Here is a 17874-nt window from a genome sequence, read left to right as displayed (position 1 = left end):
CATCTCCATAATCAACAAATACTCCCTTCTTAGCTCTTGGCTCCAATTTACCTTCACTCACATGATAGTAAACAGTACTCCCAAAAACTCTCAACATAGAGTAATCTGCAGGTGAATCAGACCATACCTCGTACGGTGTCTTGCAGTCAATGCCAGTGTGAGGTCCACGGTTGATCTGATAACAAGTCGTGTTTACTGCCTCTGCCTAAAACTTCCTAGTCAAACCGGCTTGGAAGAGCATGCATCTTGCTCTCTCCAACAACGTCTGATTCATGCGTTCTGCCACACCATTCTGTTGTGGTGTATGTCTAACGGTGTGATGGCGAACGATCCCATCACTCCTACAGAACTCATCGAACTCAGACGAATAAAATTCCAGACCGTTATCTGTTCTCAATCACTTGATCTTCTTCCCAGTCTGGTTTTCAATTAGAGTCTTCCACTCTTTGAACTTCTTGAATGCCTCACCTTTATGTTTCATCATAAACACCCAAGTCATTCTCGAGTAGTCATCAATCATCGACACAAAATACTTGTGTCCTCCAATAGATTCAACACGTGAGGGACCCCAACAATCCATATGAATGTAGTCAAGTGTCCCCTTCGTTCGATGAACACCTTTCTTTGGAAACTTGTTGCGATGAAGCTTCCCCAACACACAGTGTTCGCATAAATCAAGTTTCTGCACCTTATGGCCCGAAAGAAAATCACGATTCGACATGATTCTCATGCCACGTTCTCCTATATGACCGAGCCTCATATGCCACAGCTTGGTCATATCCTTGGTTGCAACCTCGGATGATGCAATATCATCAGAATTTTCCACGATGGAACCTCTCAGAACATACAAGGTACCCCGTTTCAAAGCTGTCAGAACCACCTTTGAACCTCTCAAAATACGCATTACTCCACCTTCACCTTTGAAACTGAACCCTTTACTATCAAATGTACTCAGGGATATCAGATTCTTCGTCATCTGTGGAACATGCCTAACATCGTTCAAGGTGCAGAAGACCCCATCATGAGTCCTAATCCTGATTGAGCCGATGCCAACCACCTTGCAGACAGCATTGTTGGCCATGGTAACATTGCCTCCATCTATCTGCTCATAAGTGTTGAAATACTCCATGTGAGGACAGAGATGATATGACGCTCCAGAATCCAAAATCTACACATCATTACAATGCGGTTGTTCATCCGCAACCAAGGTCAATTCTTCTTCCGAATTTGTGTCATCAGCTTCTGCCACAGTCGCAGAACCCTGAGCATCTTCCTTCTTGCCCAATTTCATTTTTATCCTTGGACAATCAGCCTTCCAATGCCCTAGTTCTTTACAATATCTGCAGATGTCATCTGGCTTAGGGCTTTTAGGACCTTTTGAGTTCTGCTTCTTTTGTCCGAATTTCTTCTATCCTTTACCCGTAACAGATAATCCCGATGGCAGATCTTCTGTGGCTGAACTCGTTGTCTGTTGACGATCCTCTCTGATGTGGAGAGCAGATCGAACATCTTCCAACGAAAGAGCTTCCTTGCCAGTCATAAAAGACTCAGCAAAATTTTCGTAAGATTTAGGCAGAGACACAAGCAAAATTAAAGCAGCATCCTCGTCTTCTACTTTTAACTTCAACATTACGCAAATCTAGCAAAATTTTATTCAAATTTTCCAGATGATCCCAAAGGGGCGTACCTTCCTGCATGCGTAACCGAAACAAACGTTGCATCAAGAGCAACTTGTTGGTTAGAGACTTCGTCATGTATAGACTCTCCAACTTCGCCCAAAGAGCAGCAGCCGTCTCCTGATCCGCAACTTCGATGATAACGTCGTCAGACAGGCTCAACATGATGGTCGAGTGGGCCTTTTGTTATAAGGTTGTCCACTCCTTATCATCCTCCCTAGCCTTCTTTGTTTTGAGCGGCTCCCACAAACCCTGCTGCTTCAGCAGAGATCGCATCTTGATCTGCCATAAACCAAAACTATTTCTCCCGGTGAATTTGTCAACCTTCACGTTCAGAGCGGACATCTCAATTTACCAGACAAAACCCTCGAAGTGGAATTCAAAACTCTAGTTCGAAAACCAAGACTCTAGATACCAGTTTGTTATGACAAATAGAGCAATTGTGAATCGAGAAACAAAAGAACATAAATAGACACAAATTTACGTGGTTCACCAACGTTGTGTTGGCTACGTCCACGGGCAAGAACGGAGAACAAATAGTATTTATGACTGCGGTTTTCAGATACAGATTGGATCTGTCAGATCACAGAATTATGTGCTCTACTCCCATATAAATAGGCACACAAAAGACAGACTGGGCCTAGGAAACATAATCCTATCCCAATTAGGAAACCTAATCCTATGCAAATTCAAGGCATACTAACAAAAATAAAATGTATTTCTTTTGAAATTGTTCCATTAAAAATGAAACGTTTTCTAAAATAGAAACAATATCGTCTCTACGTTTTATTCTCTCTTACTTTATTCTCTCTTCATTAACTCACAAAACAACACTACATAAAACTCTGAGCCGAAAATCAAATATTTCATATTTATTGGAACGGAGAGAATATAAAATTTGTAAATAGTACAGTAGTAATCTGTAATGTGTAAAAAATCAATTTTAATGTGATCAGATATGCTCATCGGCTGGTAATCAAAAGAAAACAAAACTCAGATGTGTTTGGATTCAAAAAATAGAAAAGACTGACATTTCATGTAAGAGTATAGTACTATTTTGGTCCTTGACATATGGCCGATTTTTTATTTTGGTCCAGAACATTCACTTTTCAAAAAGTAAGTCCGAAACAAATGAAAAATGATATCGTTTGCATCCTTTTTTGACGGCACCGTCAATTCTCGACGGTCAACCCTCAATTAGCGAAAATTTGACCCGATTAGACTTAATCTCAGATTATTAGTTGGTTAATATTATGTTAACTATTTTGCTAATAATTCAAATTTTTTAATATTTTTAAATATGAATAATCAAACAACATTTTTCACTAAGTATGGAGTTGGAAAATCAAACGACACTCTCTCTCTTTTCTTTCATCTCTCTCGTCACTCTCTAAGAATCTTAGAACCCTAGTTCTGAACTCCGACGAAGAAGCCCGATTCCGACCGATTCCAACCGATTATTGTTGGTTGCCATGAGTTGGAAGTCGCCGTAAACCACCGTTACACCGAAGGTCTCACCGACGTGAAAAAATCATATGCGAGGAAGAGGAAGAAGACTGAAACGAGCGATTCGCGTCCGCCTGATACCGAACAAGGACCGTCGGCTGCATCGGGATTTGTGGGTTCTAACCCTAGCTCCGATGCGGATGTCCATTCTTCTCCGAAAATGAACCCTACTTCTTCAGTCGGTGACCGTCGAGCTTCTCCAGAAAGCGACCCCGATTTTGAAAGGACGAAGAAGGCTCGATACCCCCGTCATTTTCACCAGAAGCCGCCGCTCCATCTACTTCACCGTTCTAAACGGAGAAGACCTTCGCCTCAAATTCCAGAACGTCCTCCTTCGCCTCAAATTCCAATTGCTCCTCCTCCGCCTGAAAATCCAGTTCCTGAATTTCATTCAGAAGGTAATGTTGTTTGAAATTTGTTTGAAATTTGATTGAAAATCGTTTGATTGCATGTTTCCTTACTAGGGTTTGCATTTATTGGTTGTGGTGTATTTAATATGGTGTTGTCTTTATTAAGTGGTCCCATTTAGTATGATTTGAGTATATGCCAATGATTTTGAGAATTTTTAGGGTTTGGTGTTATGCGGAAAAGGGTTTATTTGTCTGCATACAATTTTGACTTGTGAAAGGGTGTTATGTGGACTGGGTGTTGGGGAACCAGACGGCAGGGGACCATTTTTCTTGTCTGTAAATGTGTAGGACTAAGCTGATATGTAGAGCATATATATGGGACCAATATGTTATCTTATATTGTTTAGCTATGATGACTGATATGATTATACATGTACTCATGTAGATGGGACCTTCGTTACAAGATTGCACTACAATGGTGTCCTTGAGGAAGGGTTTGGGAAGAACTATGTCAATGCTGAACTTCAATATGTTCACAACTGCGATCCAGACAAATGGTCGAAGCTTGAGGTTGATGATGTGTTGGAGAAGCTGGGGATGGATGTGACTGGGTTAGAGTACTTATATCAGATTCCTGGGATGAACTTCGAAGATGGAATGGTGCGGCTTTTTGACAACAAGTCTGCAATAGACATGGCAGAGTTAGGGGTCAGGGCTGGGGTGATTGATGTATATGTCATTCACCCCGGGGGTGTTGGTGAGGTGTTAACGGGCTCACAGCCTGTTAGTCAATTAACACAGGAGAAAATTCAAAGTCCAGTTAGAGTTAGAGAGCGTATAGATGGTTTAACAGCAAGTGAAGACGATCAGAGCGAAGAGGAAGGTAATGCTAAGGGGTATGGTATTGGTGCTGATGGGGGGTCTGGTGATGGTGATGATGGGGGGTCTAGTGATGGTGATGATGAGGGAACTGATGATGGTGAGGATGAGGGAGCTGGTGAGGGTGAGGGTGAGGGAGCTGATGGAGATGATTGGTTGGTACAGAGTTCAGCCAGTGAGTATGAGGTGGAGAGTGAGAAAGAATCTGAGGAAGAGAGTCTCGTGGCTGTGAAAGGTAAGGGGAATGGATCTGGAAAAGGGAAAGAAAAGGCTGGAAAGGGGAAGGGAAAGACTGAGGCTGTGAGAAAGGGAAAAGGGAAAGTTAATGATGTTGTGAAGGGAAAAAGAAAGGGAAAGGGGACCTGCAATGAGAAAGGAAAGGAAAAAGGAAAGGTTGATTCTGATGATGACAATGCAGGGCAACCTACATTTGTGGACAGCGACTATGATCTAAGTGATAAGGAAGAGGACAACATAATGACTTCTCAAGTTGAGGGATGGAAGAATGTTGTGAATTCCATGAGAGTTCTTGGTGATTTATATGATGGTGGGGAAAATGACATTCTTCGGAGTGATTCACCTAGCTCGGACACTAGTGAGGCTGACTTGACGGGCGAGGGTGACTGTGATGTCATTCAAAATATGAGCCGAAGATATAAGCCTACCAAAGACAGAAATGATCCAAGGTTGGAAGTGGGGTTGCGGTTCAATACCAAGGCCGATTTTACAGACCTTATACGTCATCAAGGTGTCCAGTTGGGTAAGAAGTTGAGGCTCAAGAAGAATGACAACATTCGTTGTATTGCATACTGCAAGGGGTTGCTGCGAAGTAAGAAGGTTAAAGCAGGTTGTCCATGGACGGTTTCCTTGTATTATAGGAGTGAACTTGGCTGTTGGCAGATTGGAGCTCTGCGTAACATACACAAGTGTGGGGTGCTTCTTACAACCACGGTTGTGCTAATGCCAAGTATTTGGCACGACTATTCAAGGAAGATATGAGGTTATTTCCTGGGATGACAGTTGGGCAATTTGTGGAGAAGGTGCATGTGGAGTTGAAGATAACAATTTCGGTGGGAAAGGCGAAGCGTGCAATGGCACGTGCGAGGAAACTGATCGAGGGTGATACAATCAAGCAGTACAAGAGGTTGCATGATTATAGGGCAGAGATTTTGAGGACAAATCCAGGGAGTACCGTTGTCCTAGCAACTAGGCGCCTATCGGATAGAACTGACAAGTTCAATGGAATCTACATAGCTTATGAAGCTTGTAAGACTTCCTTCAAGCAGCATTGCAGGCGTATGATAGGATTGGATGGTTGCTATCTAAAAGGACAAGGGAAGGGCATACTCCTCACTGCCATTGGATTAGACCCGAATGATCAGATCTTTCCCGTCGCCTACGGTGTTGTAGCCATTGAGAATACGGATACTTGGAGTTGGTTTTTAAGTTTGTTGGTTAAGGATCTGGACATCAAGGATTCGAGCAAGTGGACATTCATCTCCGATAGACAAAAGGTACACAATTACATTGTAAATTAGTCAGTTAACTATTAGCTAATCTTCTTTCTTCGTCATGGGCAGGGCCTTATCAATGCTGTCCGAAGTTGCTGCCATAATGCCGAACACCGCTTCTGTGTGTGGCATATGCACAACAACTTCAAGAAGGTGTTCCCATCTCCAACGCTAAAAGACAAGATTTGGGAAGCAGCCCGTTCAACAAATGCATACGCCTTCGAGAAGGTGGTGGAGGAGGTGAAACAACTGAACACCGCTGCACACACGTGGTTTACCGTGCACACTGCCAAGGAGAGCTGGAGTCGAGCTTTCTTTGGTTTTGAGGCCCATTGTGACATTCTAGTCAACAACATTTCAGAATGTTATAACAAAGTCCTATTGTTTGCGCGGGACAAGCCCTTGTATGGCATGCTGGAATGTATCCGAATGTATTTGATGGACAGGTTCACCACCCGACGGAAGATGGCTGCAAAGTTGGAGGATTGTATCGGACCCAAGATAAGGAAGAAGCTTGAGAAGCTAAAGGAAAAGGTTGGAGATTGTATGGTGAGAGAGGCTGGTGAATGGGTGTATCAGGTGAACACCAATTCAATGAGCAGTTCGTGGTGGATATACGAGATCGGAGTTGTAGCTGTAGGCGTTGGATGTTGACCGGGTTACCGTGCCCACATGCGATTGCTGCTATTCAGATGACTGGGGAGGATGTGGACTCCTTTGTAGCTAAATGCTACTCAACGGAGACGTTGCAATTGGTGTATGCGCCCATCATCTACCTGGTACATGGACCAGATATGTGGCCAAGGACTCCTCATCCCGATATCGTTCCACCAGACCTTACCCGATTGCCCGGACGTCCGAAGGGAGCAAGGCAAAAATCGGCTGAAGAACTGGCTGCAAGAAGCAAGGTCAAAGCAAAGGCAGCAAGGATAGCCCGTCAAGTTGTCACAGTCCAAGATGGGGAGGATGGACACCAGAAAATGTCGAGGAAGGGGCTGATGCCAGAGTACAAGTGTCGGCTTTGTGGTGAAAAAGGACACAACAAAAGGAGATGTCCCCAAGGCATTCAGTTGGGCAAATCGAAAGGTATAACTTTTTTTTGGAACTATTTTCATTCAAATAATCAATAATCAAAGACACTTCTTTTCTAAACTATTTGTAGGGAACGTAATCGTGATAAAGAACAGCAGGCTTGTACATTGTGCCACCAACCCGGCCACAATAGGGCAAGTTGTTCAAGTGCGGTTGCGGATATGTTTGCAGAACCCGGCTCCTCATATACTACTGCCTCTGTTCCCGCAAAGAAGAAACCACCCAGCAAGAAGAAGGGTGTTTGATGTTGGCATTTGACTTTAAAAATCGTGTCATGTTGTGTAACAAATACAATGAATATTTGGTGTTGATGGTTTTGTGGGGTTTGATGGTTTTTGGGGTATTGATGGTGTTAAGGTTTGATAGTGTTGATGTTGGCATTATGACAATATTTTTTTGTGGATGTAACATGTAATTGTGGCTGTTTTTGAGCATGTATCAGGTGTAAATGGCTTATGACATTACCTTATGACATAATCAGGTTCAGGTGTATTTTGTTATCCATTTATTGGTTCAATTTGATGTCGATTTATTGACATAGTCGACGAAGAAACAATCACATAGAGGCTTTGGTGTGCTTAAATGTTCAGGACCAAATGGAAGTAAAAAATTTATATGAAGGACTACTTTGACTTATACTTTACGACTCTCCAATTAGGGCTTTCTGGCGATTTAGAAAATCACTGCAGAATTCAAATACGAGCAACACAACAACAAATTCAAACCTACTTCAACATTCAAAAAGGATTCACAAATACTACATCAAATTACTTGAATATACACATAAGTGTTGCAACAACAACAAAACAAAGAACAACAAAGCTCAAAATATTGATTAATTTCTGGATTTTTTTCGTAATTACGGTCAAATTCAAACCCAGTTCCTCAAAATCGGCACCACCGACCGAGGATGATGAAGAAGAGGCCCGATTTGGCCCGATTTGGCTCGTAATTTCGACATTACGATTCGGCTCGCACCACTTGAAGAAACCGCATTCCTTCGTCTCACATGTGAAGTAAAGCTTCCCCCTCGACGGTTTGCCTTGTCCGATGACAATACGGAGCGCCGCCATCTTCTTACAATAGCAGAAAGGGTAGCTAAATCGGAAGTCTCCGAAGTCAAGGACACGGTCGCGGTCGACGGAGACGACGTTCTGGCTACACGACGAACGACCCATGTTCGAAGGTGTTTAGTTGTTGCAGAGATGGAGAAAAAGAATTAGGGTTCTTGGGGAGGAAGAAGAAGAATGAGCGGGAGAAAAAGGGGGGAGAAATTTGAATGAAATGAATGTTAGGATTTGTTTATTATTATAGTATTTTCATTGTTTTAATTTAGGGTTTAAAAATGTAAAAGCGGAAAATAGAAAAAAAATAGTATTAAATTAGCTACAGTAATTAAAATAAGCTAATCGGGTCAAATTTTCGCTAATTGACGGTTGACCGTCGAGAATTGACGGTGCCGTCAAAAAAGGATGCAAACGATATCATTTTTCATTTGTTTCGGACTTACTTTTTGAAAAGTGAATGTTCTGGACCAAAATCAAAAATCGGCCATACGTAAAGGACCAAAAGGGGATTATACTCTTCATGTAAATAGACCCAAACATATATTTTCTCACTCAATTTTACAATAATTTCCAAAGTTTTATACTTCAATATGCAATCATCTTAAAATTAAATAAATTAACATAGATATAAATCAATTTGTAAAAAAATCACGTTATTATAATAGAGTAGTAGAATAAGCCTCTTTAGGCATAGATATAGATTAAACACAAACAAAATAAGCAACGAAATTTGTATGTAGATTGCTCATTTGTAGATATAGCTGTTTCAAGTTGAGATTCACATCACAGCCTCAGTGACAAAATTTTATACAATCATGCATCTCAAGTTAGGTTTACAACACAACACGCTTAGTTGTATAAGAGAAAAAGGCACCCTCCTTTTTTTTTGGTTGAATGATTCCTTAACAGCCTTCACATAAATCCACATATACGGTCGTCCACATGAACGAGATCTTTCACTCGTCCAAAAAGCACAAATTCAGCTTCCAGAAGTTGCATCCGTATCCCCTGTTGAGCCACCTGCATTTGGTACAGCATCGGCCTCCTCTACTGAGGATGCCCCGGTAGGTGAGGTCGACTGTGTGGTCGAACCAGAGAGCTTTGGTTGGTTCAAGGCATGGCAATGTGGGCAGTAGTAAGTAACATATGGATACTCTTCTTTCCGTGCCAGACCTGAAAATACGTAAAGCTAAAGAATGCGCATCGTTTAATCACACGATAAATTCAATCTAGATGCTAGGTACATGGAACGAGAAAAGTAGTTGTTGTTTACCATTGTGCATGTGGCAGTTTCCGCATATTAGTGCGTACGACTGTGCTGGATCCTCTCCCACGAGGAAAGCAGCAAATCGAGCTATCCATCCCCCATTGTTCATTGGACCTGTTTGGGCGTGATGCTCTACAACCATCTGATGTGTAATTGCATTTTTTGTACTGGTGTTTGTTGTACGGGATCGTTTCATATTTCGTAGCCCATTAGTTCTTTCAACTTGCATGTCATTGCTCTTTCCAGTAGAAACATTCTGTTTAGAATCATCTTCCATGTATAGTTTCAGACCAGAATCTGCACCCAACTTGGCCGCCAGCACTGTGGCAGCAGCGGCCTTGGCAGCCGGATCAGTGTCGTACCTCTGCATCGAATAATTTATATACATTTGTGATGAGATAGTAAGGGAATATGAGTAAGTATACTGTCACCATACCTGTATCAGCTGTTGAGTAGTATAATAATTTGTTCTCTCTTTCAATTCATCTAATTTTGCTTGCCTCTCCGCTCGAAGCTTTTCAAGCGTCTTCTTGTCTTTCTGATCAACTGTAAGATGTATCAATAATTCAGTACAGTGTCCGCAGGGACAGCGCAGTTGGTTCCAGAGGGGCAGAGTTGCAAGAATAAATTCAGTATAGTAAACAGTTATATAAATGGTAAATCTTTAAAAGCCAGATTATGACACATTTACAGATATCAGGAATAGAATGCTTCCATTTTCCTTCTAACAGAGAAGGAGAAAGAGGGTTCCGGGAGAACAAAGAGTAGTAAAATGCTTACACATCCTTGTGAAGCTTCTAAGTGTGAAGTAAGTAACGTAAGATAATGCCGGCAGCAGAAACACTGGGAAGACTCGCAGCGCTCTCATTTTCCAGCCCAAGTCTAAAGCTCTTGTGGTCATGATAGCATAGCCTAATGCCATCGCCTGAGAAGTTATATATACTAACAGAGTCATATCCAATTCCAACTAACCCCCATTTGTTACCGCAGTGACGAGCATATCAAAAGAAATAGCCATCAACTAGCAAGAAAGTTACCTCAAGAAGAAGTGAGAATAGTATCAGGTGCCTAGCCATTCTCTGCCAGCTATTCGAACGTCTTGTAATCCTTGAAAGAATAGTGGCCTCTTCTTTGGATATGTATTGCAATCTCTTTTCAAAATCATCCCCGTGTAATCTAAATATCACACCCCATAATCTTGATAACACCCCTTTCCTCTTCTTCACAGTTTTCGTTTTTACTTTAGTATCTGTTGATGCGGTAGACTCTTTAACATAGTCCTTAGAATCTGCACCCATCCCCTGCTACATGGACGATCAGAATTTAAACTTTCAAGTCACTTTTCACCATCTTATGTTACAAGAATTACTATACAAACAAGACATTCAATATTACAGCGACCATGCATTTTCCACAAATAAGTCAGGACACGATTACTAAGACCCTTCTTGGTATGATGGAATGGAATGTGGATTCGTAATTCCATTCTATTCATTTGCTTGATACTATGGAATGAATGCTGAAATGGAATGAAAATGCAGAGAATATGCCATTCCATTCTTATCTTCATTGCATTTCCGTCTTATTTCATTTCATCATACCAAAAAGGACCTAAGTACTCGTAAACAGCTAGCAAAACACAAAACCAAGTAAGAACAAGGATTGAGCTAAAAAACAACTACTTGGAAACGGTATACACAGGACTCCTGCAAGAAGCAGCTAGATAAACCACAAGGATCAAATAGAATTGAATGCGAAAAGATAAAATAATAATGGTAAAATAAATAAATGAAGTCTCCCGTGAAATGAAAATTTAACAATTAGTATTAAAATTCTAAACCCTAAGCAATGCAATAATCTGACCTTGTGCTGATTGGAGCTGGCTCTGAAAAAGCCAAATCTGGATATGAAATTTGAAGTGCTGGAGAATGTAGATCTTTCAAAGAGATATTCAAAGCAGCAACTGCCAACTGCCACCAACCATGCTTCAACAATCATCATTGTTGCATCGGAAAACAAACATTTTTGGGATTGTATTTCTTAATGATTAATTGTGTTGTGATTCATTAATCATATTCTTCACTACATTTGTTTAATCTTTTTGGAGTCAAAACTCTAAAAATATTCTAAACTTGATTGTTAGAGAATCATATCTGCTTAATCATTCAGGTGTTTAAATGTCAAAAAAACTATACTTCTCCATTTGTATCAAAAGATGTCAGTATGATTTTAAAAAAAAAGGCAGACTGAAAAATTGGTAACTTGTTAGTTCATATTCATTCCCAAAGAGCTCAAGTAATTTCTGTGTGACACCCAAATCTACCTCTAAACACACATCACTATGAATCAAAACAACAACTTCCAACTCTTATCAGGTAGAATAGATCTTTGCATCCACCAATTAAGCTACCTAAACTTAGAGAACACAGGGAAAAAATACTTATTTGCTGAATTTGAACTATATATATGTTACAAATCCCTTTCTCCAAGGATTGTCAAACCTACCTGCTAACTTAACTGAGAGGAGGAGGAGTAAGACGGGGGGCTTCGACAACCAATCAAAAACAAATACAACCAATCAACAGCTTCCGTTCAACGTCAGTTATGAAATCTGATTCCTCTGTGATGTCTCAACTTGGCAAGAGCATCTTGAGTTTTACCACGCTTTATATCGACATAAATAGCAGTAAGAATAGCTTGGGAACTATTTGGTATATCAGAAAACGTGTTGGTTAGAAATCGTTCAGCCTGCTCAAAGTCTCCCTGCAGTGCAAAGTGGGCAGCAAAATTTGCACAAAACAGCCCCCTAGCTTCCTCGGGGCTTGAAAACACCAACGCTAGGGATTCATCTCCTATTGTGCCACCATGTGACTCATCAGTGTCAGCCACTTTTTCCACTGTCCACTTCTCACAGTCGTCTTGGGAGTATGGAAGCTTAATATTGTTACCGTCGGGCATGTACATCGCCAAATGCTCAGCAGCTTCCTTTGGCCGATTTAACAGGCATAATGCCTCTGCAGCATACATGGTGCCTAAAAATATGTACATCTTTGAGCAGTCAGGAAGTTTTAGTAGGGACCTTGCTGTCGAAAGAGCTTTTGAGGGATCTCCTAGTGCCAACTCTACAAATGCTAAATCAGCAAGCACAGCTTGTCTTATCATCAGGTTCTCCTTCAAGCGAATATGTTCATAATCAGGAATGGAGTTATCCAATGTGCCACCCAGATTTTTTCCACCTGTGTGTTCTTTTACTTTACTATTGGCATTAGCTGGACTTGAGCTAGAAGCTACAGTAGGTGCTTTGGGATCACCACCAGTGGCATTCTTGACATTTGAACTCGGGGATAGTGGTGCTTCTCCCGACTCATTTTCCTCGGAACCAGGGACCTTGGCAGCCCTGAAATAATTTGTGTCCGAAGAGTCTAATAAGAACAAAGCATTTACAAGGGACTGCCGGGCAAGAGACATCGAGAGATCGGGATGTTTTCCATCAAATGTAATTGAACTGTCCATTCCAACATATCTCCCCTGACCAGTGGATGAACCATATCTTAGAGCAAGCTGTCTCCATTTTCCCCTGCCAATGACATTGGCTTCGATCTCAGAAATCGCAGTTGCTGCGGATGATTTTATTAATCCCTTATCTAGGGCCATCAAACAGCACTCAGCAATTCTTAACCATAGAAGAGGTCTGTTATAAAAGATAAGGCTGGCCTTTTGAAAGCAGCGAGCAGCATGAACGGGTCTGCCACGGGCTAATGATTGAACACCACAATTATACATAATCAGGAGGGATTTATCCTGAGACAAAGTTAGAAGTTTTGGAGGCTTCTCTTTCCGTGCAGCTGAGCTATAACTTAAGGCTTTGGAAAAAAACACTCCCGATGTATGATGCTTACCAAGCCGATAACAGATGCAGCCAAGATCATTGTAGTACATGCTAGAGAATCCCATCTCAATGCTGTTAGTTGATGCCATCAAAAGCTTAATTGCTTTGCGGTGGTTTCCACAAACATATTCAAGTTGTGACTTTAGGTAGAGAGCCAGGGGATAATCTTTGCCACGAATCAGATTCATAGCTATCTTCACCTCGCGCTTGGCTGCTTTCAGGTTCCTGGTGAGAAGCAGAAAGCGAACCTTGTAAAGACGTAACTTAAGCTTTAAATCAGCAGTTGATATCAAACCCTCTGGTTGGATTCTTTGAAGATCATTAGCAGAGACAATGCCAGGTCTTTGAAGATTCTGTCCACTTATGTCAAGAGAAGATAGTAACTGCAAATGTTCATCTTCAAGTGCTTCCTCTGATAATGTTCTAGTTAAGGAATTATCTGAAGTAGAATCAGGGTGAGAACCATCTTGAAGGGTCGAATTGTTGGAAAATGATGTAGATTTTGAAACTAATAGAGATTGTTGGTGCGTCAAGGATCCATTATCTACTTGATTGCCCACACTACTAACATAAACCTTCTCCATGTAGCTTATCACATCCTGAAACAAACAAAAAAATCATACTTACTCACTATCAAGTGGTATATTGAGCAATGGTAGAGACAGTTCAACCAAGGAGAAAAAATTGCTATCTAAAAAGGTAGATACTGATATCAATACCAAAAGAATTACTCCCTCCTTCCCAGCTAAGATGACACATTTCTTAGTCAGCACAAGATTTTAGATGTTATTGGTTAATGTGTTTGATTGAAGAGAGAAAAGGTGGGTGTAAGAATTAAACAAAGAGAAAAGAGAAAGTTGAGTATTTTAATTGGAGAGAGAAAAAGTAATTGGGTTAATTAATTGGAGAAAGAATGTTGCTTGTTGTTTCCAAAAATAGAACTGTGTGATCTTATTTGGGACAAATTGAAAAGGAAAGTGTGTCATCTTAGCTGGGACGGAGTGAGTAATATTCTGTTGGGAACTGACAAATCAAGAGGCAGATAACAGGGCTTACAGCACACTGATAATATATATCTACACAAAAAAGGTAACTTAAATTAGAGGCTTATCCATGCATTACGAAGTAGCAGCTTAACGCCTTAACCAAATAAAAATGTGTCAAACCATGCAGTTTCAACTTGTCAAATATTAATATAAAGAATCTCCAACAGGTAATAAATCCAGTAGCTCATAAGATGTTACTTTTCCATTAAGCATCATCCAATCACAATGTAAGTGTTCCTAACTCTACCTACAACAATCAATTGATTATAGCTTCTCTTAAATGCAGTACAATTTGTTCGGTGTCTTTGATCCATGATTAGAAGTCTGAAGAATTACTGCAAGAAACTTCAAAGCTAGAACCATGATATTATAAGAGATCCAAATTGCTAGATGACAGCTGTTAGAAAAAAGACAAGCATCTTTCCATTTCAGTCATATTGCGACTTCAGAGACATCTAAACAATTTTCATGCCATCTACAGAGAAAACATATCCTAAAAATATATCATTGCAGATTTGCCAACAATACATGTAGAATCATTTACAACAACTTCTCTGATCGTTCTACCACAATATACAGTCTCCAAGAACAATATCCTGGAAAAAGATGGTATAAAACCAATCCTAATGTTATTTCATGGTGAAAGAAACAAATAAAAAGATACATGCACAACACAGATAGACCAACTTTTATAGGAAAAGTGCAGCTTATCAAATACAGAGCATATATTCCAACAGTAACTTTTGTTTTAATAGAGGAAGAACTCGCTAATAGAAACTATTTTACTTCAAAGGCATATTAGTGTTGCTTGGGGTGGGCAACAAGAACAACCCTATTTAAGAGACTTTAGTTTATGCAACCTTGTAAATTCTGGTGTTTAATAGTAGCAATGGTCTAACAGCCCTTACTACAAGTTTTAGGGTTAAAGTAAATTCCTTTAGCGTTAATCTTTTCTATGAGAGGTTAGGTAAGCCAAGATTCAGATTGATATCAAAGAAATGCCTAATCATTTTTACATGAGTACAGTTATATATACCCCAAATCCAAATTAAGAGGAAAAATTAATTGATGAAGAGAAATCTTTATTTGTGCTCTTTCTTTGTATTTATACCTTTTTTAAAATCAAAGAACCCTCAGCCATAAAAGTATAGAACAAAACCTGTTGCTTAATCCCCTCAATACTTTTGTACCATTTGAAAAGAATACACATTTAATTTAACATAGAATGAACTTACGGCAGATCTTGATGCATTATGAGAAAGTAATGCGACGTCTAGCAGCAAAAGGCATATACACAAAGCTGTCCCCTGCATGTGATAGCATAGAACTCAACCAGAAGAAAAGTAGGCATCAAGATATGAGATTCTCAATAAATTAGAGGTACTACCTCACGAATAGGTTCAATGGTCTGATACAAAGTGTCCAAATATGAGAATGATCTTGCAAATTCATGAAGATGGTACCAGATGACTGCCTGCAGTCAGATCCATGAATGGATATGTGAAGTTAAACAACCTGAACTTCAGGATCAAGAAAATGCCAAGATGAACATAGACATACTATGTTGTAAGTTGCCACTGAGGTATCAAATTCATAACTGTGCACAAAAGATGAAATGGGATGTTGGGGAGCACTATTTCCCGTGATGCTGGAAGTGTGTTCACTTCCATTGTTGCTGGAAACCTCTAAGTGTTCTCCAGATGCACATGCAAGTTCTTCACTTTGTTCCTAAATTAAGGGAAAAACAAAATCAATTGGAGATAAAAGAAGTAAAACATAAAAACTCAAACATGTTAGGTAATTTATATATCTACACAAAACGCTATATAGAGTGGACCAAATAGTCTCTAGTAATATAAGAATATATAGCATGTAAAAAGTTTAAGAAGAAGATGAGGAACTATTTCCAGTGAGGCAAAATGCACAGTATGCACCACAGGGCTTCATATAGAAGTTGTAACAAGTAATTTTGGTTAAATTAAGCATACATACAAAGATTATCATAAACTGACATGATATGCTTTTCTGTGCAAAAGCTGACAACCTAAAGACCGGTTACACAGCAAACATTTATTTTCACGTGCATATTTGAACATAATACAAATGCAAAGCATATATTCATATAGACAAGTGAAACACTAGTATTCCAGCAAAATCACTCAAAATATAGCATGCATGAACATGAACAACTGTATTGCAACCACTAAATATCATCCCGGAGGTAAAAGATCAACAAAGACATGCCCCACATATCCAGCATAGGAACTCAGCTTGTCCAATTTGAAGTGAGTAGCATGCCTAACCAAACTTCTACGAGGTTGGTGAGAGCATTTGTCAGAGGTCAAGAAACAGTACAGCAACTAGGCAAACATCTGATTTCTCTGTAGAACTACCACTGTTGTAAAAGAGAAAAACCAGAAACTGCAAGACATTTTACTCATGCAGGCTAATCATTTCATCTAAGTCTCAAACGAATAAGTCCTTGAAACCCTAGATTGCGCGGTGTGGTAGTCATTTTGCTCTTTCAAATCTTATTCTCGTGTTTCTTATGCGTGTTGGCATCACACCATACTAACTAACCTTTCATTGTACAAGTCCCTGTATGAAATTTCCACATCATATACAATCTAGTACGAGTGAATCAAACCCAGCTTACCAGCCAAAATGAAGTTGGTTTCTACTTTTTTTAACTGATGGCTATCAAAATATTTGTGAAACTGTGATTTTCACCCAATTAGAGCATCCATTACATTCACTCTTAATTTAACAAAGGCCTAAAGTTAAAGTGATTCCACGCACTATGACGAAGAAGGCAGAGAGTGCCATTTAAACACAAACCTTGATTTTTTCCAGTGCTTTAATAAGCCTTCTAGGATCTGAACATCCACCTTGTAAGCTCTCAGCAATGGCAATATTATGACGCACCTAAAATGAAATAACGAAATTTAAAATTCCATAACACAAGAAAATAACTGCACACTCAATAAACCAACATGAAACACTTGGTTAAACTTCATTTGTTAATCAGTTAGCAAAAATGCTCTAAAAACTACAACTTGGAATAATTCAGGAGAATGGAATTGACCTTTGGATGATCCTCCTTCTGCAGTAACTGATTCAAAACTCTCAAACAGTCCGCGAACATCCCACTCTGAAAGAGCACGGCAGCCTCCTTAGCAAGACCCTCTGCGGACGGTGATCCGTCTCTAGTATTCAATGTCAGCGAGGAAGAGGGGGAATCCATTGGCACGCAGATCGATGAACGAAACCCTAACCCTCAGTGTCAGCTACTGTCGAACTCGCATGCGAATTCGAATTTGAACACGAAATGAATCGGAGTTAGAAATTACTAAACCCTAACTTTCAATTATATGTATTAAGACATAATTATATTAATAAAATATGTACATTTAAATATCAACACAAACACACAAATTTATTAATATAGGAATATTGATAGATTTATGTCTTTGTGTTGATATCTTTAACCTACAAAATTGATACTCTATTTGAGTGAACTAATACCTGATCTTTCACTTTAGGTAAATGGTACCTGATCTTTATTTTATAGAGTGAACTATAAAAATGGTC

At 39.9% G+C, this 17874-nt stretch overlaps 2 protein-coding genes across 3 annotated transcripts; both read right to left on the bottom strand.

Moving 5' to 3' along the window:
• Nucleotides 1-8810: 8810 nt before the first annotated feature.
• Nucleotides 8811-11316, bottom strand: LOC148926615 (uncharacterized protein At2g24330-like). The gene is made up of 6 exons (XM_089058933.1): nt 11212-11316; nt 10386-10649; nt 10129-10273; nt 9785-9894; nt 9355-9712; nt 8811-9254 (listed from the first exon to the last, which is right to left on the bottom strand). The coding sequence occupies exons 2-6, from the start codon at nt 10644-10646 to the stop codon at nt 9061-9063; spliced, it is 1068 nt and encodes a 355-aa protein (XP_088915059.1). The 5' UTR covers nt 10647-10649; nt 11212-11316; the 3' UTR covers nt 8811-9060.
• A 279-nt stretch (nt 11317-11595) lies between these two features.
• LOC125188861 (uncharacterized) lies at nt 11596-17632 on the bottom strand. Of its 2 annotated transcripts, XM_048085925.2 has the most exons (6): nt 17369-17632; nt 17122-17208; nt 15844-16011; nt 15671-15757; nt 15519-15590; nt 11596-13836 (listed from the first exon to the last, which is right to left on the bottom strand). In XM_048085925.2, the coding sequence occupies exons 1-6, from the start codon at nt 17525-17527 to the stop codon at nt 11947-11949; spliced, it is 2463 nt and encodes an 820-aa protein (XP_047941882.1). In that variant the 5' UTR covers nt 17528-17632; the 3' UTR covers nt 11596-11946. The 2 variants fall into 2 exon arrangements, with proteins under 2 accessions (XP_047941882.1, XP_047941883.1); XM_048085926.2 differs by lacking the exon at nt 17369-17632 and having other exon boundaries at nt 15882-16011.
• Between the last annotated feature and the right edge of the window lie 242 nt (nt 17633-17874).

This window comes from Salvia hispanica, chromosome 5 (genome assembly GCF_029641045.1).
Source record: "Salvia hispanica isolate PSC_SH4W2 chromosome 5, Shi_PSC_v1, whole genome shotgun sequence".
Lineage (NCBI taxonomy): Eukaryota > Viridiplantae > Streptophyta > Magnoliopsida > Lamiales > Lamiaceae > Salvia > Salvia hispanica.
Note: the sequence above shows the minus strand (reverse complement) of the source record. Positions and strands in the feature narration are given on the sequence as shown.

Excerpts from the sequence above, each read along its gene's own strand:
- LOC125188861 (XM_048085925.2), bottom strand. The coding sequence starts at position 17,527 with ATGGATTCCCCCTCTTCCTCGCTGACATTGAATACTAGAGACGGATCA. Across the intron at positions 17,209-17,368 it reads AGAAGGAGGATCATCCAAAG|GTGCGTCATAATATTGCCAT; the intron begins GTCAATTCCATT and ends ATTTCATTTTAG. Across the intron at positions 15,591-15,670 it reads CCATTGAACCTATTCGTGAG|GGGACAGCTTTGTGTATATG; the intron begins GTAGTACCTCTA and ends TATCACATGCAG.
- LOC148926615 (XM_089058933.1), bottom strand. The coding sequence starts at position 10,646 with ATGGGTGCAGATTCTAAGGACTATGTTAAAGAGTCTACCGCATCAACA. Across the intron at positions 10,274-10,385 it reads TATTCTCACTTCTTCTTGAG|GCGATGGCATTAGGCTATGC; the intron begins GTAACTTTCTTG and ends ATAACTTCTCAG. Across the intron at positions 9,255-9,354 it reads AAACTGCCACATGCACAATG|GTCTGGCACGGAAAGAAGAG; the intron begins GTAAACAACAAC and ends ACGTATTTTCAG.